General features: G+C 35.6%; 1 protein-coding gene across 3 annotated transcripts in view; it reads left to right on the top strand.

Annotated features, from left to right (window-relative positions):
• The window catches only part of Kansl1l (KAT8 regulatory NSL complex subunit 1-like), a 104,864-nt gene that overhangs the window by 53,305 nt on the left and 26,413 nt on the right, over positions 1 to 25,146 (top strand). For all 3 annotated transcript variants that reach the window (XM_013009123.1, XM_013009142.1, XM_013009133.1), the window contains one exon: positions 10,761 to 10,965. In XM_013009123.1, coding sequence (XP_012864577.1) covers positions 10,761 to 10,965 — 205 coding nt within the window. The remainder of the gene's footprint in view (positions 1 to 10,760; positions 10,966 to 25,146) is intronic.

Below are 25,146 nucleotides of genomic sequence, written 5' to 3'. Positions count from 1 at the left end.
CAGCTCAAGGCGAGTGCTCTACCGCTTGAGCCACAGTGCCACTTCTGCTTTTTCTAGTGGTTTATTGGAGATAAGAGTCTCACAGACTTTCCTGCCCGGGCTGGCTTTGAACCGTGATCCTCAGATCTCAGCCTCCTGAGTAGCTAGGATTACAGGTGTGAGCCATTGGTGCCTGGCTATAAACCAACTCTTAAAAATACAATTATCTGATTTTTATTTCTAATTAGTTTCAAAGTTTAAATTTTAATGATCTTAAAATATTATTCATGCTGGGTTACTTATTATTTAGGTTTGCTTTATTTTTTGTTGGCTTTATATTTATTCCTTGCATCACTGCTGATTCACTTTGAAAATGAAGGAGTCATATGTTGTATAAGGCAACAATGATACTTCTAAAAATCTAAAAATCTTAATTATGTGAGTCATGATAACAATATAAAGTGATTTATAATTTGAATCATTAAAAGATGTATGTGGTTTATGTGATTTTAATAACATTTTAACCTAAGAAAGTACTAGTGTATATACATATCTATCATATTTATGTATGTGCATGTTTATGGATACATTTTCATTTTAAGTGTAGTTTACCCCACCAGTATGCATTCTCCATGTGTGTGTTTCATGTCTCTGGATCCCAACATTACTAATCAAAATTATCTGAGAAAAAAATGCCATTGTACTGAACATGTATACATTTATTTTTCTTCTCTGAACACAGCATGACAACCATTTACATTGGTTAGATATTGTAAGTAATCTAGAGATGATTTAAAATCTACAGGAGGATGTGTGTAGGTTATATGTAAATATTACATCATTTTATATAAGGGATTTGAATGTTCCTGATTTGGGTATCTGAAGGGGTTATGAAACGAGTCTCTTAAGGATATGTAGAAATGAGCGTATTTTCATATAAAATGTTGACTTTAACTTTTTAAAGTGTGCCAACAGGGATTTTAATAAGACTTTTTATAGCAGTAAACTCAAACTACTTTCTCTGTAATGTGTTTCAAAAAGAATTTCTTTTCAAGTTCATTATGAAAGTTGTATTTCTCTTAAAGGAAAGATTGTCTTTATTTTCTAACATTTATTAGATCATATAACAAGGCTACTTATTATCAAAGAAGAGGTGAGCAATTTACATTACAGTTTCTGTTTAACATGTATCATTAGTGTTTGTAAATTTCTGCTATCAGATGACCATTAAACTATGTTATAAATGTAAAGATTTTTGGGAATATCTCTGGCTTTATAACAATATTTTATAACTATTCTACCATTTAAGATAGTACATGCTATAATCTGTATGTCTCTTTCACCCAAAACATAGAAACTGGGATATATTATAAACAAGAGAATATAAATACTGAAAAGAAATCAACTTTTGAACAAAACGTAGTTTTGTTTATTTTGTCAGCTATGAGTTAAGACTTTCACCAGAGTAGTTTAGTGTCATGAGGGAGACAAAGGATAAATGTGGGAATCAGAGAATCTGTACAGAGGAGTCAGAACTATATCACAAGCTTGCTTCCTGTAAAAGTTACAAAATAACTATGCAAGGTCAAAGGAAGTATTTTTGTAAGCATCTTTATTAACATAAAGGGAATAAAAGGAGCAAGAGATTATATATTAGTAATACTTAATCACAAAGTTCTTAAGGTATGTATAGAAAAAATAAATGTATTCTTTAAAAGTGTCATGAAAGAGATTAAGATGTATGTTGATGAATTTTTTATAAAGCGATTATAGCCAGATTAAGAGTGAGAAATGGAGCTTAATGAATTAGCTGAAACTGTGGATAGATATTGACAAATACACTTCTTTCTTCTCTCCTCTTTTAAATTCAGGAAATCACAGATTTCTGATTATGACAATAAAAAAGAAATAGGTCAGGAAAACTATTAGAAGTAGAGAAAATATGAAAAGACAAAGGCAAAGGTAACATCTAAAAATAAGCAGTGTTGAGGGAACGGTTTTATCTAAATTGGAGTCATAGTAAGATATAGCTGACTTCTCAGGAGCTATAAGGAGCCAGGGTTTAGTGGAATGGTATCTTCTGTGTGCTCAAAGAAAATAGATGTTTACTTAGAATTTCGAGGTAAAGAGAAAATGTTTTTAAGTATGAAGCACAAGCATTTTCAGCCCACCCAAACCGAAAAAGTAGACTAATGATCCAGAAGGAAAATCTCAATGGTAAATAACTGTAGGAATATGTATCTATGTAATCAAACAATAAAATATATTTAGATTGATTTTTTAAAGTATGCATGAATAACAATGATGAATAAATAACCCATATGTGTGTGTTCCATAAAGGTCAGAGGAGGGTAGATAGACTTAAATTGTACTCAGGTCCTTGATATCCTAAACTAAATATGATAAGGAGTCTCCTTAATAGGTTGGGAGCTTCTTGGTTTGTGATAATGTTATAATCTTGGTCTGGTTGGTAGTTTCAGGTCAGTAGCTGACTGAAGGAAGCACTGTTTTATATTTCCAAGTTAAACAAATATTGTATATTTGTTTATATGTCATATTTCATAATTTCATGTTAAAAATGAGACTCAACCCATATACGACTTCAAGAAGGGTAAAGAGAAAATACAGTTGCCCTCATAATTTTGAAAAGAAAATTTCAATGACATTAATCATCATGAACCTTAGAATGAGAATAATCTAGATTCACAGGTATAATATTTAATTTGTTGATAGGAGAAATAGTTATATCTCATTTTAACCTTTTATCTTAAAATTTTTGTGACAGGATTGATCCATTTGTTGAGTTTATAATCTTTCCCTTCTCTTTACCTGACAAATCTGTCTTGATCTAGGATGATGTTTGTTTTGTCTTTTTTTTTAAAAGAAGTATTCATATATGATTACAGAAGATAATAAGAAATGACTAAGGAAAAGAACAAGCAGTTATCATATATCTTTAGTCTCCTTGTGGCCTGAAAAGAATTCTTGCATTTATTTGTGAATTTTGAAGTACATGCTCAACCAAAATGTGTGAATTAATACAAATGTATTAATTAATGGAGACAAAACTAGCAGAACGATAACAGGCAGTTTCAGAATATTACAGATGTAAAACATATATATATATATAAATAATAGGCAATTTTGTGATTTTCTTTGGTAATATAATTTCTATAATAAGGCATACTTATTTGAATTTTATATCTCATTTTATCATAATTAATTACACCATTAAAAGAAATTAAAAAATTTTAATTTGTCCATTTCTTCGATACTCTTTTGGATCATATAGAACTTCTTGTTTGAAATTTTTTTTAAAAAAATTAAGGTCATTTTATGATATCCTAATTATCACTTTGCTACATTGTCTTTAAGCTTGTCTGGTTTATAATTTTCTAGGATACCTTGTACACATTTGCTACTCACTGATTCCTAAACCTCATCTCTTATTTAATAGGAGGAAAGTATTAGAGGTTTTTTTTTTTAATGCTTTATTAAGACCTGAAATGAATCACTAGGAAATGAGCAAAATAAAAAGATTGAGAATTCAAATAAATGAAGCATTACATTTTATCATAATAGAGGTATTTATGAGCTTTTAGAACTCATATTCTATGTGAAGATAAAATGTTGCTAATGGATTGTTGTTTACCCCATGGGGTATAATCTCTGAGAAAGTAAATTTCTACTTGAAGTAATGTCTAGATTTTTGGTGTTTGTTTTTGCCTTAATGAGCTCCAGAATGTGACTGGAAATTAAATTCCAATCAATCATTCCCATTCTATTTATTTCCATTAATGGTAATTATCTCACATAAAATACAGCCATTCTTTCTAATTGGCTGTCATAATGAGAAACTTAAGTTGAACTGGCAAAGTAGTCACATATAAAGTAATTCTTTCTCCCTCACAATGTTTCAATAGTCACTTCTCAATTATGATAAAACATTATTTGCCAGCATTATATTCCAACTCAATGTTTTCAATATAATTTTGGATTCCTATGAATGACATTAATTATCATATTAGCTAGATGTATGATGTCAATAGGGAAATAAAACTTCCCCTGCTGTGTTTTGAAATTAGTGTCAGTAGGAATTACTTTCTTTTATAAAATGCTTATTTTCCCTTTTTATCTTTAATAATGTAAATGTAAGATCAATAGTATAAAATAAAATCTAAAATTAAACTCTAGTATAAAAAATTATAAAGCTTTAACAAATTGTGCCACAGCTACCAGATAGCATACCATGAAACCATTAAAATTGTGTTTATGTAATCACTTGGGAACATTTTTATTTTGGAATATTCAATGTAAAAATAAGGATATGAAAATTATAGTATTTTGGGGGGGGGTCCGGTCATGGCGCCTGAACTCTGGGCCTGGGCGCTGTCCCTCAGCTCTTCAGCTCAAGGCTAGTGCTCTACCACTTGACCCACAGTACCACTTCGGCTTTTTGCTTATGTGGTGCTGAGGAATCGAACCCAGGGCCTCATGCATGCAAGGCAAGCGCTCTACCACTGAGCCACCTTCCCAGCCCTGGGATATGAAAATTATAACAGTATGATTTTTAGAAAATTTATTTGGAGGATATAAACAAAATGTTTAATGCAAGCCATATTATTGTTTAGCCGGTGAGGCTTTGAAAATATTTCAGCTTTTTTTTAATATTTCTGTATTTGCCTTAAAATGAAAATGTTTCAGATGAGATTGAAATGTTTGACACACCTGATATCTCAATTCTAAGGTAGAAAAATATAGCACTCATAGTAGATTCCTTTCTTTCTTTCTTTCTTTCTTCTTTCTTTTGTCTTTATGTTTTAAAAAGTTGAAGTTGCAGCCTGGCACCAGTGGCACATACTTATAATCCTGGCTACTAAGCAGGCTGAGATCTTAGGATCATAATTCAAAGCTAGGCTAAACATATGAATAAAAGAGACTCTTATGTCTAGCTAATTATCAGGAAGCTGGACTAGAGGCATAGCTCAGTGGTTCAGTACCCCCTCTGAGCAAAAAGTCAAGTGAGAGCTCAAAGTCCTGAGTTCCAGCATCAGTACTGGCACAAAAATCAGAAGTTGAACTGCAGTTAAAAGCCAAAGATGTGAGGTGATGGAAATGTGGCTCAGTGGTAGAGTGCTTGCCTTGGATGCGTGAAGCCCTGGGTTTGATTCCTCACCACAGGTATGTGATTCAAGAGGTAGAGCACTAGCCTTGAGCTGAAGAGCTGCAGTACAATGCCCAGGCCCAGAGTTCAGGCCCCACAACTGACAAAAGAAAAAAGCCAAAGATGTTAATATAAATAGCATTTTAATATTCAGATGTTTTCTCTCTCTACTTTTTGTTTAGAACACTTTAGATATATAGTTTAATAAGGAAGTGGCGCTGTGGCTCAAGTGGTATGAGCCCTAGCCTTGAGCTGAGGAGTGCCCAGGCCCAGAGTTCAAGTCCCACGACCCACCAAAAAAAAAAAAAGTTTAATAAAAGTAAGCCTCCCATTTCCAGATTTTAACAGTTTTCAGGATTTTGCTAACTTATTAAGCTATTCCTCTTCTTGACATGCCCATCATCCTTTAAAAGAAACTCTACTGATATTTTAACTGGAAATATATTTGTTTGCTAGTATTGTATCTTATTGTATATTAATTGTAGAAATTAAATGTTTTATTATATTTCTATGTGTACATTTCTATGTGTATATTTCTATGTGTATATAGAATGTACTTCTAAAAATATTAACTTAACTCTCTTTTTCCCTCTCCCTCCCTTTTCTCTCCTTTTCCCTACCTCCCCTTCCTTTATTTCTCTCCCTCCCTCCTTTCATGATTTTTAAAAAGTATTTTACATTAGTTTAACAGAGGGAGTTTCATTTTGACATTTCCATACATGCTTATAATGTGTCCTGATGAAATTCACCCCTTACCCACCCATTTTTGACCACATTTATCCTCATTAGTCATCTCCATTTGCCCATCCTTTCCTACTAATAGTCCTTTCAATAGTCTTTTTTTTTTTTTTTTGTCGGTCGTGGGGCTTGAACTCTGGGCCTGGGCCCTGTCCCTCAGCTCTTCAGCTCAAGGCGAGCGCTCTACCACTTGAGCTACAGTGCCACTTGCGGTTTTCTGGTGGTTTATTGGAGATAGGAGTCTCACGGTCTCTCCTGCCCGGGCTGGCTTTGAACCGCGATCCTCAGATCTCAGCCTCCTGAGTAGCTAGGATTACAGGCGTGAGCCACCAGCGCCGGGCAGACTTTGTTCCTTTAATCTTAAGGGAAGTACATGAAGGAATATCTCCTGTATTTGCTATTAGCAGACCATACCTCATTTTTCCTAGTCTATTGCTTCAAAACCAGCCATGAGATAATAGAGAAGCCACATTGAGAGGCGGAATTTTGGAGTCTTTATTGTAGCCCTAGTGGACTGCAGAAGGCCATTTACAAAGTTCTGCAGCCTTGAACAGAGCTTGCATGGACCCTTTAAAGACAAAGGTCACAGGTTGGGTGGAGACCAAACCTGGCAAAGTATTATATATAAACACAGCACTAGATTAGGAGCTCCCCTGGGGCTAAACAACTTCAGAGTGCATATCTACATTTCCCCCAGGCTGGGCCCTCCTGGCCCAACCCATTGAGCCAGCCATCTGCAATTTAAAGGAAGACTTATCTAACCTTTTGGCCTTAGAGCTGTGTGGACAGCCCCCTTCTCCTGGCTAGGCTTCAGGATGTCTGTGAAACCAACAGTCCCAGCACCTGGCCAGGCACAAGGATGGCTGTGACTCAGTTTCCCCACTATAATTTTAACACAGGGAATAAAGAGCAGGCAAGCATGATGCAGGAAGGGGTAAGAGAGTTATATTAGGCCCGACAAACCAGATCATTTAAAAATACATAAAGATGTAAATCTTCCAGAGACAATAAGGCTTTGAAAGATTTTAAGCAGTATATAGCAGGTTGAGGAAGGGAAGTGTATCACAGGATGAGATACGGTGGAGGAAGTAAAGATGGAATATAATATTTGACTTGGATTGTGTAAAATGGATAATCAATGATTTTAAGATAAAAAAGTAAGTGTGCTGTGGATAAGACTTCCCTGGTAACTAGCTATTTTAGCTAGTAACTATAATTGTAACTGTAACTCTGTAACTCCTCTTCTGCTGTTTTCTGAACAATGTGAGCCCTAACCCAGCTGAACCATTACCATCCTTTGTTCTATTCCCCTGCTTCTCCAGCAAAACCTTGGCGGGAAATTTAAACTTAAGGTGCAAATTTCTTGTAACAATCATTGGCTAAAACCAACACCCAACCTTCCCTATTCCCCGCTCTAGCCCAAAATGCTTAAAAGCCATTGTGGGTTGGTACTCGGGGCCGTTTACTGAGATCCTGACTCCAGGTGTGGCCTGGCGCTTTAGCACCTTTCACTGAATAAAGTCTTTTACGTTTTCACTGCAGACTGAGTGGTCTCACTGCACCTACCCTCTACAAGATTAATTAATTCAAAATATTTATCTAGAAGGTCCTATAAATGGATGAGATATCAGCATAGCTGGTATAAAAGAGGAAAGCTCATAATTTGGATTAGGAAGGTAGCAGTAGGAATGTAGAAAAATGTTGAAGGATCCTTCACATCCATCCCAGGGGACCATGCAAAGGAAGGCAGGCACAGGAGAAAGATTATTATAAGGTTCATTAGAGGAGCCATGTTTTCCCTGAGAGGGAGCACATAGCACCTGTCCCTATCCAGGTAGCAGGGGAGTCTGGGGGGAGGAAGTGAGGTAGATGGGAGCTCAGGTGGGTCTGAGCAGAGAGAGGGAGGGGCCAGCTTTATGGCAGGAACTCCAGGGCAGGGAGGATCTTAGGTCTATCCAGGTAGCAGGGGAGTCTGGGGGGAGGAAGTGAGGTAGATGGGAACCCAGTGGGTCTGGGCAGAGAGAGGGAGGGGCCAGCTGTATGGCAGGAACTCCAGGACAGGGAGGAGCTCGGGTCTGGGTAGAGCTGATGACCCTTTGGGGATAATACTAACACATGTAAGCTAGAAAACCTACCTTATTCTTATTATATCCCCTTCTAAATTCTTTTTTTAAAATGTGTGTGTGTGTGTGCGCACACATGCGTGCATTCCTCCTACAAATTCAGTTTGTAGTTTGGTTACCGTCCCTGAGCTTTTGTGGTCAAGGATAGCATTTTACCACTTTAATCATGGCTTAAAAAATTTCTTGCTCTTTGGTAGTTAATTGGTAATAAAAGTCTCATGGATTTTCCTGCCCCTGGCTGGCCTTGAACTGATTTCAGCATTTTAAGTAGCTAGGATGACAGGCATGAACCACTAGTGCCTAGCTATATTTAATTCATTTTTAAAGCAAGTTATACACCTACACCACAAAGGACTGACTGTCAGCTGGGAAATTTTAATTTCGTGGTTTCCAGATAGAAATCTAAAAAGAAAAAAAAAACAGCAACAAAAAGTAATTTATTACCTCACCTGGTATTTTTCCACTTATAAGCTTGGTATTTTAAAAGCATAAGGATGTATTCATCATGTATTAGTAATTATTTGATAATTGTTTTATGACAATATTTGACAATTCCCATTGTATCCTTAGTCTCAGTGATTCATATTTATACTGATCCTTCCACAGTAATACTAAGCCTTGCCCATTTCTGAAATGTTCTTTTCCTGGGTCTCCTCCTTTGGCTGGCTTTTTTTTAAAAAAAGAATATCCTGTGATGATGGTTTTAAGTTGACTTACCAATGGTATCTTCATTTGAAATTCATGTTTGAATTAATACTTAATCACCTGTATATTCCACTGTCTTCTAGTGAATACAACTTTGATTATCATTACAGGTGCAGTCTTGTGTTGTCTTTTTCAATATTTCCCAGGATTTTCCTCACCTTTGTTTTTTGAGGAGGCTTCAATAAATCTTTCTTTACAGATTGTAAAACACTCCATAAAATTTGTCAGTGATTTACAGTAACTGTTTACAACAACTTCCATCCATTATTTATAAAATTATTTTATGCAGCAAATTAACTTTAATGAGTATGGTGTAATTATTACATTATTAGTGAAGTAAACAGATTGCTCATTTCCAGTTTCGGTAAATTTTCATTTATTTGAGAAGTTTGAATTTTGATGACACTTTACAAGAATACTTATTTGTTAGAAAGTATAGAATTTGAGGATGAATCACCTACAAATGAGAGCACACATGAAAGAATAACACTACACTCTATTTTTTTGTTCTAATGTTTTCCTACCTTAGAAAATTTAAAATTTAGCAAACCCGGTCACCTTTAGCCAGTTCTCAACCTTTGTCCTTTTCATTCAGAAGGGAGTTAAGGAGTCTCTGTAAGTTTTTGCCTAAAGGTGTTTCTGACTTGGAGCCAGACCTGTTTTGCTGGATGTATTCCTATCTCCTAAATTTTCACCCTTCTCACTTGATTACTTTTAATAGTTGCTACTTAATTAAACTCATCTTCCTTCTAACTTCTTGCTCAGTGCCTGATCATATGAGCTACCTGTGCCTTCTGTGGACTCCTGACAGAAGAGTCCAGCTATATGGCAGGGTTTTTAATAGCAAACTGTACGTAGCATTGACCCATATGTTTATTACTGCCACCATGAACAATATCAAAATGTGAGATTGGATCTGTTAATTTAAGAGTATCATTATACTTCAAATCAATGCTTTGTAACAAATTACATGAAATAAGATCTTTAGAATATTTTGACATATAAAGTATTCTTTCTAGACTTCTCTGAAGACTTAATATGCTAAAACAGAAATGGCTGTCATCTGCTTTTCTCCCTCTATAGAACAACAGTATATTTGTTTTTGTTTCTGTAATTAAAACCATTCAGTCATCTTTATTTCTCATTTCTCATTAATATGAAAAACATTCTTGAATTACTTGCTTTATCTACCAAAAAAAAATACTTAGAACAACCAAAATGTGATTCAAAACCAGTATTACTGCTATAGAAAAATGATGTCATGTTTATCAGGAAACACTAATTCTGTTTAAATCAAATATCATATTTAGAACTTACATGTTGATTAGCAGTATTGCATATAGAAGAATCACTTGTTAATGTTAGGATTTTAAAGTGACTAGTTTTAATCTAGGTAGAAAGCCATACTTTATAAAACTGCCTGTAAAATTTATTGTCTATGTAATATAAATGAAAATAAATGTGCAAATGTAATGTTAAAATCAGTATTATAACTGTACTTATTTTCATGTGTAGCTATATGATTGTTTTTATTTTACTTTATTGTTGTAGTTTCTAAATCAGATTTTTTTTTGTAATTTCTAAAATATAGTGGGATTGCACTCTGCCTCAGAATTCACTGAAATGGTGCTAAAGATGGAGTTATGAGACTTTAGTGCATTCTGGCATTTAATCCTATGTTATTTTACCCATTGCAAAAAACTTTGATGTCAATAATTAAAACTATGTAATATGTATGTGTATGAACTAGTTACTTATAAAGAACATGGCTATTATACAAGAGAACTTGTGAGTATTTCCTGAATTTTGACATACTTATTTGTAGTAGAAAATAGAAATTATTTCTACAACTTACATACATAATAAATACAACTTAAATACATAAATACATAATTCTCCACTGCTATCAATTATTTCATCAAGCCACAAAATTGGCTAAAAGTAATACTCTTGTATCATAATGGACTAAGGCAATTTACATTTAGTTTTCTTTGTCTTTTTTGTTTTTTGTTTCATCTCCCTCCTACCCCAATTATTTCATGATATTTCAGTGCTTCAGAGAATTTAGATGAGCTCTCTTCCTCCCGTAACTGGTTACTTAATCAGAAGCACAGTAAGAAAAGGAGAAAAGACAGGACAAGATTGAAATCTCCATCCTTGACTGTCACGAGTACAGCAGCTCGAACAAGGCCACTTCAGAATTTCCACAAACGGAAACTCTACAGATTGAGCCCCCCTTTTTATTGGACTCCTCAGGTAAGGTCACCTTTGGGAAAACAAGAGCGGAAGATTTAACTGTTAATATATTTCTAGTATAAGTGGATTTAGATTATACAGATATTCAGTTTAATTACATATAGAAAACAAAATTACAGTTTATTTGCAAATATTGTAATAGATATTGTGACTATGAGTGAGATTTGATAATTTCTAAAACATAGTATTACAGTTTGAAATTTTCACATCTCCAGATTTTTATAAAAGTTGTTATTGCTCATTTGAGAGTTTTTGTTGTTGGTGGTAGTGGTGGTGTTGGTTTTGTTTTGTGTGTGTTGGGAGGGTGGTAGTTTTGGGACGAAAACTCAGGGTTTAGGCATTGATTGAGCTTTTTTTTTTTTTCAGAAGGCTAGCTCTACTATTTTGCCACAGCTTTACTTCAGGCTTTTGGGTAGTTAATTATAGCTAGAATCTCAAGGACTTTCCTGCTTACACTGGCTTCAAACTGAGTTTCTCAGTTCTCAGCCTCTTGGGTAGCTAGGATTACAGGCATGGGCCTCTGGTGCCTCGTTATTCAGACTTGTTAATGCTGATAATTTGTCCCAGGGCCACTTGAATGCTAAACATGCCCAATCCAGCCCTCCCTCCTTCCCTCCCTCCTTCCTCATTCCCTTCCTGCCTTTCTGCCTTCTCTCCTCTCCTTCCCTTCCCCTCTCTTCCTCTTTTGTGCCTTCCCTTTTCCTCCTTTCCCTCCCCTCCTCTCCTTTCCTCCCCTCTCTCTCTTCCTCTCACTCTCTTTCTCGGTCTCTAGATCTCTCCCACCATTCTGGGGTTTGAATTCAAGGCCTTGCTGCTAAACAATCACTCTACCACTTGAACCAAGGTCCCAGTTCCTTTTGCTTCTAGTTGCTTTTCTGGTAGGATCTGTAGTTCCTCCCTGGGCTGGGATCCTACCTCTCAACTTCTTCAATTGCTAGAATTACAATAGGATTATTGATGTGAACAACCATACCCAGCTTTTCTTTGAGACAAGATGTCAATAACTTTTCTTCTCTTGCTGACCATACCAGGATCTTCCTATTTCTATCTCCTGGGTAGCTTGCATCACTGTACCCGACGCCCAAACCCCCACTTAAAAAAACAAAACTATTTTGTCATTTTGTTTAATAGAAATTAAATATTAAGGTGATTTAAAAACTATACTGTTAAAAATAGTCAAGAAAACAAATATACTATGTATTTGATGTATATTTATTCAAGTAAAGAAAATATGCACAGCTGTTATTTTAGAAGAAGAGATACTGTTCTCATTTTTAGATTTGATATTTGTTAATGCTGGTGAGTGTACATTTTCTTTGTTCTTGAACATAAACGCTGCAAGTTTAGGTGTTCATATCTGTGCTTGTATAAGAAAAATATGCTTTATTGAATGCAGTCATTTTTAAAAGCATACTTTTATTTGTAAAAAGAAAAGATGGCTTTACTTCTTTTAGTATACCACTGAATATGTTGTCAAGGACAAAATAAACTATCTCTAGTTCTTGCTGTATGATATATCTTCCTACTTCTTTAGATTTCTTTCCTCTCCATTTCTGTTTCTTTTTCTTTTCTTTTTGTCTCCTCTTTTCTCCATTCTTTAATGCTAGAGACTAAATCTAGAATCTCTTATAGGATAGACAGCAGATTCTTTTTTTTTTTTTTTCTGATTCAGATGGTGCTGGGATTTAAACCTCAGGTTTCATTGTAGGAGTTCTTCCACTAAGCTACACCCCCAGTCTTTTTTGTCCTGGCTATTTTTTCCACTGGAACAGCCTAAACTGCATTCTTCTATTTATATTTCTTGCCCTACCTAGATGCTAAACTTTTTCTGTTGAGATCTCATGAATGTTTTTTCCTGGGTTGGCTTAAAACCGATCCTTCTGATATCAGTCTCCTAAATAGCTAGGATTTTTGGTGCTTAGCTTAGATTTGTTAATACTATATATCAAAGAAAAGAAGTTCTCCTTGATGTTATTATTTAATATTAGTTGGTTTTTATTTTTACTCCATTAACTGAATATATTTATATAAAACTCAACTTTTAAGATTTCCTTTATAGAATTCTCACGTAAATAGTAATGTAAATTCTAAGAAATTCATTTTAAGTAGAAGACTGACTTTACTATTTTATAAGTTTGATAGAATTAATTAGTATAACTCATGCAACTTGGAAATATTCTTTTTTTTTTTTTTTTGTCAGTCGTTGGGCTTGAACTCTGGGCCTGAGCATTGTCCCTGTGCTCTTCAGTTCAAGGCTAGCGCTCTACCACTTGAGCTACAGCTCCAGTTCCAGTTTTCTGGTGGTTTATTGGAGATAAGAGTTTCACGGACTTTCCTGCCTGGGCTGGCTTTGAACCTTGATCCTCAGATCTCAGCCTCCTGAGTAGCTAGGATTACAGGTGTCAGCCACCGGCGCCCGGCACGAAAATATTTTTTTAGATACTTATTTCACATTTTACAAAAGTTTTACATATGTGAAATTATGGATAATTCTTTATAGTTTTTATATGGTACATGTTTTTATAAAATGATTTTTGTTTAAAATTACTTTATGCAATAGATAAGTAACATTTTTGAAATGTACTTTTGTGATCCTATAGTCATAAGTAGAATTGTCTACCTAAAATATACCATAGTGTTCTGATGGGGAAAATCTGTTTTAATACTTTAGGTGGTTTTTCAGATATTGTTAAAATATTGTAATAGGATAATTTATGTAAAATATCAACAGGATAATGTGAGCAATCAGTTTATTTTCTGACATCTATTTAAATTGCAAGTTTTTAATATTGCAATGTTGTTAAATTGCAGTGTGTCAATAAATCATAGCTACTATATTATAAGCATAGCTACTATATTATATAATTTGTTTTGGAACATAAGAAAATATTTAAGAGTTAACAAAAAAGGAATGTTGCTTGTATATGTTTCATGTTCATCTACATGAATGATCTAGAGCAGTGATATTCACTTAACTTTGTAATGATTCAAATTAGGTGTATATGTATGCTGTCCAGTATGATAGCTACTAGACAGCCATATCTACTGAACACATGAAATACTGTTCATGCAATAAGGAAATGATTTTTTCACTTAATTTTATTATTTAAATCTAAATAACTACATGTGAGTAAAGGCTATCAAACTAAACAGCACGTGTTTAGACTCAAAAATTTATCTCTATAGCAATGAGGATACATACCATTTATATTTTGTTTTCTACTAGGTCCCACTGGAAGAACCAGAGATTTTTGGTGAAATAATTGCTTCTCCAGTGTGGGGACAAAACAAGTAAAAGGTTAATGCAGAACATTTTAATATTACCAGAGGGCAAGGGGGTAGCCTTTTAACAGTTAATAGAAACATTAAAAGAATACGAACTAGTTTGAAGAATTTTCTACTGGCCAAATCTGGAACTATTTGAGCATCAAAATGAATAAGGATATTATTGAGACATTGAAAAAAATAGGAAGCTCTAGGTTATACTGATAATAGTGAACAAGAATACTAAACAAAGCAAGAACAGGAGAACAATATGAAGCATCTGGCCCTTACAGCTAGAGCAAACATTAAACACAGCCCACTACTCAGCCAGAGTAAATGCTGCACATAGTAAAGACTTACTTACCTCAGATCCTATTGCAAGATACATTATGTCCACCTTTCAACATAAGTTGCAAAGCAACCTTGGAAGAACACACTTTGGAGAAACAAAACAGCTATTTGAACCAGACTCAGAGAGATGTTGGAGTTACCAGAATCTTTCTATATGAGCATGTTAGTTCAAGGAAGCCTTCAACGTAACATTCCCACACATGTACACAGTATGTCCGGGGGAAGTCCATTCCCCTTAACACTCTTCCTCATCTTACTCCTACTCCCCCTTTTCTCCCTACTAAAACAATTTCAAGAAGTTTTATTGTTCTAATTTTTTTTCTTTTTTTGATGTGCTTGTCGTACTAGAGTTTGAACTTAAGGATTTGAGCTCAGTTAGCTTACTTGCTTAGCTGGTGCTCTATTACTTGAGCCATGCTTCAGCCTGATTTTGCTTATTATTTTGGAGATTTGAGACTCACAGAGATTTTTCTGCTTGTATTGATTTGGAACTTAAATCCTCCACTCCTCCCCAGCAGCTACACTTCTAAGCATGAGCCACTGGTGCCTGGCTTCTTGTTCTATTTTTATACATGCAAAGAAGCTACTTCAACTATATTAATCCTGATTCACCCTCTTTGTTAGCTCTCTGGCTTCCTACTGGTATCCTCTTTCAACTGCAGACTCACAGTCTTAATAATAATGATTAATATGTTAGAGGCTTTAATCATAAAGTAGAAAACGTAATGTTGATTGGTATAATATAAGCAGATAAAAGGAGCAAAAACAATCAAAGGTAATGCTTTCAGTTAAAAACACTGTAATTTAAATCTTTGATAGGTTTAGCAGCCATCAGGACATGACAAACGATTAGCACACTTAAAAGAACATTTAAGAAATTTGAGCCAATTTCATATATATATAGATAAGTAATAGGCATACTAAAAAGAGAGAAAGAGAATGTAGCAGAAGAAATATTTGAAGAAATAGTGAATGAGAAATACCCAAAATTAATGACAAGCATCAAATCACAAGTACAAGAAATTCAGGCAAGGAAACATCAGTCAGAATAAATGCCAAAAGTGTGTACATAGATATAACAGAGTCAAAGTTCAGAAACAAAAAACATGGGTAAATCTTGAAAAAATCCAGGGAGGAAAACATCTTACCCATATAAGAATGAGGGTAGAATTATAGCTAACTTTTTATTAGAAACTGTGCAAGCAAAAAGAGAGGGAAGAGGAATCATTGAAAATGTTATAAGACAAAACAAAACAATTTCTAAACTGCATTTATTTGTTCTTTCCTGAAGTATGTACACATCTTAACTCTTAGCATCTAAGACTGTGACTTATTGACTGAATTGTGTCCCCACGTACTCTTATGTTGAAGTCCAAATCCCCAACACCTTAGAAAGTAACCTAATTTAGAAGATTTGTAGTAGACGTAGACAGTGGATGGGGTGATTGGGGGAGGGGTCCCTAATCCAGTATGATTGGTATCCCTGTGAAAGAGGGAATTAATACACAGCTGCATACAAGGTCAACACCATACAACTATAAAAACTGAGTTCAAAAAGCTGCTTTTATAAGCTAAAGAGCACTAAAATTGGCAGGAAACACTAAAAGTTAAGAGAAAGATATGGAAGAGATCTTCCTGTCAGCTTTTAAATGAAACCAACCCTGCTGATATGTTGATGAGATATCTAGTCTCCAAAATAATTAAACAGATTTCTGTTATTTTAGCCACTCAGTTGTGGTACTTTGGTATAGCATACACATCAAGGTAGTTATTACAGTTAATTTATTTGTCAAAAGGTCTTTGTATTTGCAAAGTTAGAGAACATCAGACAAGATCATTTTCGATTTAAGTTGAGCTCTAAATCCGGTGATTCATGTTCTTTCTTATAATAGAAAAGAGAGATATGAGACATAAAAACAAAGAGAAGGCTCCATGAAATAAAGTGAAATAAAAGCAAGAGATTCCAATTATGCTCCCACAAAGCCAAGAATACTTCTAACTCCCAAAGCTGAAAGAAACAAGAAACCACTCTCCTTAAAAGCCTTCAGAATGTGGTATTACCAACACCTTAATTTTGGATAATTGGCCTCCAGAACTTGCAAGAATAAACTTTTGTTAGACTTTAAGCTTCTCAATTAAAAGCATTTGGTAAGGAGGCCCAAAGAAAGCAATAACAAGAAATAGGCTGTTGATGTAACGAATACTTAAAATTATGCAGGAAGCTGCTAAATTGTCTAATAGGTAGAGAAAAGAAGAAATTAAAAGTGCATAATAGGAAAAGCCTAGATTCTTGTGAGGTCTAAGATGCAAGATGATGGGAGAAAAATGGCTGTTCTCTTAGAGTACTTGTGTCACCAGTAGCAGAATGTTTCTAGATATAAGAGTGTTAAAATTACCTTTGTAAGATTTCAGGAGGAAATGAGAGACATGTTATTAGAAACTGGAGGGAAGGTAATTCTTGTAATAAGGTAGTAGAAAAATTGGCAGAATTATGTTCTACTGTACAGTGGAAAAATTGAACTTTTAAGCAACCAAGATGGATAATTTCTGAGGAAATTTCCAAGCACAAGTTTGGAATTTGTGATCCTGTTTCTCCTGGCTGTTTATAGTAAAATGGGAAGGGAAAGAAGTAATTGAGTAAGGGACTGTTAGGTAAAAAGGAACCGGAATTTGATATTTCAAGATGCTCTCTGGGAGAATCTAGAACATGAGCAAACCTTTGCCAACCATCTAACAGAAGCCACGTATGCAGATAGAGCAAGAACTCTTCTAATTAGCCTTATAGATCCCCTTGACATATTCTACTAGTTCAAATGCAAGTCCAAAAATATTCTCATGAACATGCTCAGAAATAGTATTAGGTTAATCAACTTGGCACATGAAAATAACCATTTCACTGCTCAAAGCAGCTTTAATACTTCAGGCCCCTAATAGAAACCAGCAGAAACACTTTTAGCTTGGTCTGAAAGGGGTGGAGATCAGATGAAATCAGAGGTTTTGAGATCTGCAAGGAGAAGGATAGAAGTATCAGTTGTAGTTTTGAATTACTCTTCAGGAAAAAGGAAGGTTAATCCTAGCACCAAAAGAGAGAAAACATAAGCTTCTAAGCAGGAAAATGTCTTCATGTCCTTAGGGGCAGTTGACTCATTAAATAGGATAATTAATATTTAACTATCTCAGCTAGCTAACTAGATGAAATTCAGTAGCATAATTGAGGCCGAGTCTAAAGCCTTAGGACCAGAAGAAAAAGATATCTGTTTAAGTTCTATAATGTTTTTTTGGGGGGGGAGGGGGATCTGGTTGTGGGGCCTGAACTCTGGGCCTGGGCGCTGTCCCTCAGCTCTTTAACTCAAGGCTAGCGCTTGACAGCCAGGAGCATTGATGTCCCAAGGCAGAAGATAAATGACTCAACTTGAGAAGAGAGAAAATTTGTCCTTCTGCCTTTCTATTCTCTTTGTTTTCTTATCAGAGTGAATAATGCCTGACTATAAATGTGAGAGTGAACTTCCTTCAGTCTGTTGACTCCAGTGCAGAAAATGTCTTCTGCAAATATTCTCATGGACACATCCAGAAATAATATTTTACTAGCCATTTAAGCATCTTTTAGGCTTAGCCAATTTGACCTGTGAAAATAAGCCTTAAAGTGTTTATAATAGCCTTACTCATGAAAGGCCCAAATAGAAAACAATGAGAATTATGATATGGTCATACAATAACAAAAAGGATGGTTTGTTGATAAAACAACTAATATATAACTGCACATGATGTATTGAGTACAAGATAAAAGTATGTAGTCTGGTAGTTACAGACAAACTTACTGGTGGTAATAGACTTTAGAAATGTAATTTCAATGCAGGGTAGAAAGGGTATGCTGCCCTTTCTAGATTGTTTTTAGACTGTTGTTATGCTTCATATCTTGATTGTGGTGGTGGTGGTCAGGAATATACAGAGGTGAACTTCCTCATGCTTTATATCTTCTTTACTATAGAATTAGGCATGTGTTTTACATTTACTCACACACCTTCTTGTTTTACTTATGTAACTGTTGGCTAACAAACTGACCCAAAACTTAGGAATTAAAAATTATTTCCTGTTTTCTTTCATGATTCTGTAAATTATCCTTTCAGTCTTGCCTCTTGTCTTTTATAGGGTTGTTGCAAGGCTAGTGATGGAATCCAAGCCGTCTAGAGACTTGAATGTGTTCTTCATATGTAATTATGTGAAGCCCCACTTTGTATAATTTTAGAGGCTTTCCATGTGGTCTCTGCACATGATTTTTTTTTTTTTTAGCAGAGTAGTCAGATTTCCTACATTGTGGTACAGGCTCTTAAGAATGCAAACATAGAAAGAAGCTGGTAGTTCTTAAGACTTTATCCTGAAATAGCAGCTCCATGTGGTATTTAATATGGTAGGGAAAGGGCAAGGATTCCTGAAGATGTTGTTCATCCTGTCGTTCCCAATTATTTCCAGCTGTCTAGGTAAAACCCACTTAACCACCTTTCTCCCAAGACTCAGATATCTCTTCCCCTTCTGATATTAAGCTCAGGTTTGAGGTCTCAGAAACTATCATCTAAAATCAAGTCCAGGTATCTGAACTAAGACTTTCAAGGTGTGACTTCTCAGATGTGGCTATTGAGTGTGTCTTTTCAAGTTTAGCTCCTCTGTATGTAAAAAGTTCTCATGAACCAACGTTACTAGTTTCTGGCTATACATACTCAATATATAGTAATGATGAGGATAAGCAGAATGGAAACTGCTCAGGCAAAAGGAAGTGGGAAGCATAGAACAGTCTTGAACTACAAATAGGTACACGTTGCACATTTGTTGATGAAGCTCTCTACCAGTGGAAGTGGCTCTCTGTAGCTATTGGCTCTGCTAACTGGACGTTCACTATATTCTGAGTCACTTTTCTTGTCCATGAAAAGAAGCCCTTGTTTGCACATATGTTTTCCCAGCCTACTTCCTGTCTATGGAAGACTGAGGGCCCAAAAGCCTTTTTATTTTGGACTATCTTTGCAGTAATCCAATTAAATCTTTGGGCCTCACAGTAAAATAATATGTATTGGATAAAAGTCTTACCAACAAATTTAAGACAGGTCCTTTTCTATTTTAGGTTTTGTGTGAAGCTGCTATGAGACAGCACTTTTAAAATACTTAGAAGCCCATTTGTCTTAAACGTTTAGGATTCTTAGAAACTCTCTTGCCTGGATCTGTAAAGATGTGTCAGACTTTTCTGAGCTCTTAAAATAGGCTCGTAGAGTCTTATCCTGGTGAGGCCACAGTTTTACTTGCAGTTCCTTGGATTTTATAATTGTACTGATGTCATTTTTTTTAATGAGAACTTTTTGCTGTCTGGAGCCCTAGATATGGTAGTCTTTATTTTTGAAAACAGAAAGTCTTTGTTTTTGAAAACATTTATTGTAAATAGATCCTACTTCTTCTATAGGTATTACAATACTATGATGTCAGTCTTCTAGCTGCATCACATCATTTGTTGTCTATTTATTCCTTGCTGGAAAGCCTGAGTTTATTCTTGGAGAACTTATGTTATTTTTATACTTGATAATCTTGCTTGATATACCTAGGTTATGTACATATCTTTAGATCTATAGAAATGTAATTGGCAAGCATAGATACAGTACAAAAATATTCTCCATATTAATACTCCAGTATTTTTTTTTAATTTTTTTGCCCATCCTGGGGCTTGGACTCAGGGGCTGAGCACTGCCCCTGAGCTGTTTCTGCTCAAGGCTAGACTCTACCACTTGAGCTACAGCACCACTTCTGGCTTTTTCTGTTTATGTTGTACTGAGGAATTGAACCTAGGGCTTCATGCATGCTACACAAGAACTCTACTGCTAAGCCACCTTTCCAGCCCAGCATAATTTTTTAAAACATAAATATGGCCAGTATTCGGATTTAATCTCAAGGCCTCACATTTCCTAAGCAGGTGGTCTTACCTCCACGCCACACTTCTGACCCTGACCTTTGTTAGTTTTTTTTTTGTTGTTGTTGGTCGTGGGGCTTGAACTCTGGGCCTGAGTGCTGTCCCTCAGCTCTTCAGCTCAAGGTGAGCGCACTACCACTTGAGCTACAGCACCACTTCCGGTTTTCTGGTGGTTTATTGGAGATAGGAGTCTCACGGTCCGGGCTAGCTTTGAACCGCGATCCTCAGATCTCAGCCTCCTGAGTAGCTAGGGTAACAGGCGTGAAGCCACCAGCGCCCGGCATTTTGTTAGTTATTTTTAGGTAGGATTTTGCTTCCTCCTGAGGCTTCTACTTGGTCGCAATCCATTTGTTTTAGGTTTTCTGATGGCTAAGATAAGAGGTACACAGCACTACATCCAGCTCTTCATCAAGAAGGTAACCTAGTAAGTTTTTGTTTTCCTGCTCCTTGAGCTGTGATCCTAACAATCTTTTTTTTTTTTTTTTTTTTGTCGGTCATGGGGACTGAACTCTGGGCCTGGGCACTATCACTGAGCTCCTCAGCTCAAGGTTAGCACTCTACCACTTAAGCCACAGTGTCACCTTTTCTGTTTATGTGGTGCTGAGAAGTTAAACCCAGGGCCTCATGCATGCAAGACAAGCACTCTACCACTGAGCCACCTTCCCAGCCCCATTATTTTAATGACTTTTTCTTTCTTTTTTTTTTGGTTGGTCGTGGGGCTTGAACTCTGGGCTTGGGCACTGTCCCTGTGCTTTTCAGCTCAAGGCAAGCGCTCTACCGCTTGAGCCACAGCACTACTTCCAATCCTAACAATCTTAACCATCTCCCAAGAATCTGGGATTACAGGAATGAGCTAAATTGTTAATAGCATTCGTGTATGTGTGTGTGTGTGTGTGTTCCAGAACTTCAACTCAGGAACTGCACCTTTTTTTTTTTTGCCAGTCCTGGGACTTGAACTAAGGGCCTGGGAACTATCCCTGTGTCTCTTTGTGCTTAAGTCTAGGGCTTTACCACTTGAACTACAGCACCATTTCTGGCTTTTTTTGAGTAGTTTACTAGAAATAGGAGTCTCATGGACTTTTCTACCTGGACTGGCTTCAAACCATAACCCTCAGATCTCAGCTAGGATTATAGGTGTAAGCCACCAGAGCCTGACTAGAGACTACACTTTTTTGTTAAAGGCTAGTGCTCTACACTTGAGCCACAGCTCTGCTTTTAGCTCTTTTGGTGGTAATTGGAGTTAAGAGTCTCACAGATGTTCCTGTTCCATATGGCTTTGGACTGTGAACCTCAGATCTCAGCCTCCTGAGTAACTATGATTACATGCTGAACCACTAATACCTGGGACTAATATAATTCTTTAGGATAAACTTTGACTTGCAATTAAGAATCAAAGGAAAATGTCCCTCTGACTGTATAATACACTTTAATAATACACTGTAATAGTCTGTATTCCCAAATTCTATGTGAATTTAACTCCTACATTATTGTAATCTCAGGCTTATGTAGCAGTAGCACCCTAACTCCTGGTAAAAGGGAATTTCCCACTGGAAAAGGAGTATGTTTTCGTGCACCCAGGTTATGAATTTTCAAGTCAGCTTTCAATAGAAACAGGTCGTAGGTAACTTTAAATATTTAAATTAGGGTGGTGATTAATCACTATTTATTGATAAAAATCTTTAGAGTACTGGGCTTATTCACTGTAAGATTTTATTAAGTAAATCTGAGTGAACAAAAATTAAAGCCAAGAAATTTACTAAGGTAAATGGGGTTATTTTATTTGATATATGTATAAAACTGTGGTGAAGGTTGGGAGTGAGAGTAGGAGGTTGGTAAAGCAAGAGTTTTATCTGACCATGTTCCCTTCACTTTCTTCCATACTGGGAGATGATGGCATCTTCTTTACTAATGTTTGTATCTCTAGAGCACAGTTTGCTGAGGGGTATGACCCAATCGGTGTTTATAAATGAATAAAACTTGATTTGCAGGATCCTCACGTGACTTTCATTATCTTCCATGTGTTTGCCATTCCCTCTGGTATCTAATGCTCTTAAGCGTCTTTCATGTCTTGGTAGTCTTTACATTCTCTTAACTTTTTTTTCCCTTTCCTTATGCAAATATAACTAACCAGTTTTGTAACTAGGTGACCTTTAAAATCTTTGGTAAACTACCAATGACATTGAACTCTAAAGAATGTTATTTGCATTTTGAGAAACTGGACTTGCATAAGTACTGAATAAAACATAAAATATGGAATGTTGGGTGGAAACTATTTTGAACAGAAATACACTTTCATTGTTCGTGGATTTTAGCATGTAATGTAATATGCACACAATTATATTAGACCTAATATTTACAAAGAAAACATGTTTACAAGTAAAACAATATTTCAATGTTTATAACATATGCATCGTATTGCTTTAATTTTCTGTTTTTGTGTTCTTTTGTGCATTTTCTTTAGTGTTTAGTAGTCTAACTCCTCATTGTCGTTCCATAGGATATCAAATTACAGTACTAGCTGGGAGCTGATTACAGGCTCAGGCCTGTCATCCTAGCTACTCAGGAGGCTGAGATCTGAGGATCGCGGTTCAAAGCCAGCCTATGCAGGAAAGTCCATGAAACTGTTATCTCCAATTAACTACCAGAAAACCAGAAGTGGCACTGTGGCTCAAGTGGTAGAGCGCTTACCTTGAGCTGAAGAGCTCAGGGACAGCACACAGGTCCAGAGTTCAAGCCCTATGACTGACCAAAAACAAACAAATTACAGTACTGGTGACATAAAACTATTATCCAGTTGTATAAATAAGGATATGTGTGTGTGTATATATATGTTTCATTTGTGAATTATCAGGTATGTAACCTTAAATGAATGAAGGCTATTTTGTTGAACACATAAGAATTTTAAGGAAAATAATATCATGATTTTACATAAATTTCTATTGGCTAAATATGATGAATTACATTTTGATATAGGAGTCCTAGATAATCTTCCCTTCTACACTGAGGGAAGAGACAAGAAAAGTTTGAGTGAGGTAACAAATAATGATATTGAAATAAAAGTAGGTTAATTCCAGAACCTAAGAAGTATTTATTTGAATGAAACAGTGACTTAAGCATTATTCTTGTATTACTGAAAAGCCTGTATGTTCCATGCCAAATTCAACTCCACTTATTGGAGCATCTGCTTAAACAGTGGGGGAAGAGTCTTAGTCGAGGAGTTTCTGTCTGCATCACTTCAACTTCTAGGGATTTTATGGGTTAGATAACTTGTAATTGTGGATCAATTCAGAAGGTATCAAATTATAAAAAGCAGCAGTACATTTTAGTGGCTTCATGTGTAGGTTCTAAAAGACACAGGGGATTGAAGTCCTAGTTTTACTTCTCTGATTTTGTTTTGTTTTGTTTTTCTGTGCTGGGAACAGAACTCTAGGTCTCATGTATGGGAAGCAAGTGCTTTGCCTTTGAACCATGGCTTCAACAGTCAGTTCTTCATATTATATAGTGATCTAAGTATCACTATTGTGCAGATTACTTGCTGCTTTACTGTCCTCTTTCATAAAAATGGGATTATATTTAGCTGGAGACTCAGCTCAGCTGTAAAAGATGGTCAATCCCACTCATCTGACACATTGTTCTTTCTGTTGGCTGGAACCACTCATTTCTCCTCCATGTGACTGCTCATACTGCATACACTAAAATGGCTTCCTTCCATTGATCCTCAAGACAGTTCTCTAAGATGAGAAGAAGGAAATGATTAAGCCTCTTAAAGTCTACGGCCCAGATTTAAACATCATTTCCTCAGCATTTTGTAGGGCACAGCTATTCACTTGGCCAGTCCAGATTCAAGAGGACAGAGAAATATATATCATCTTTAGAAGGGTGTTATAGCAAAGAGAGATATATTCAAGGATGGGAGGAATTTGTGCTAATTACTGTCAAGCAGTGTTAAACTTGGAGTCTGCTTTTAAGCCTATGAATAACCCTAAATTAAGATATTAGATGAATCTAAGAAAGTAGAATGTAAATAAGACTATCTTGTAGAGTTGTACTGTTGTTTAATAACACATTTGAAGGATTGCCAGCATATAGGCCTTGATCAAATGTGAATGAGAATGATGACAATAATCATCCAATATTAAAACATTGGGAATTATTGATAGTTTTGGTATGGAGAAGTGAAATGTTGAAGATATTTTGGAAAAATTAACATTGGGCCTTTGAACAGGATGATTTGTAATATAGAGAGATTGGGGAAATCAGTTAAGATATTCGATATACAGCAGTGAGCTGTACTGAGTAAAGAAAGTAACAATCTTAGCTGACTTACTACAGCTAAAGTTCTTTTTATTTTTATCTATTTGTACAACTTGTACAAAGAGGTTGCAATTAAACATGTCAGTTTATGAGTGCAATGTATCTTGATTAAAGTTACATTTCAAGAAAAGGATAGAAAAAGAAAAGACATTAAATTATGGTATTGCTAAAGTCATTTTACAAAATGTCTGAGACAAATATGAATAGTACACTTACAAAGAATTGAGTAGAACATGCTCTAGATCTGGCTCTCAATTTCATGTCATCTAATTTATAACACTATAAGTCCCATTATTGTGGTGAGT

This window comes from Dipodomys ordii, unplaced genomic scaffold (genome assembly GCF_000151885.1).
Source record: "Dipodomys ordii isolate 6190 unplaced genomic scaffold, Dord_2.0 Scaffold1, whole genome shotgun sequence".
NCBI lineage: Eukaryota > Metazoa > Chordata > Mammalia > Rodentia > Heteromyidae > Dipodomys > Dipodomys ordii.
Note: the sequence above shows the minus strand (reverse complement) of the source record. Positions and strands in the feature narration are given on the sequence as shown.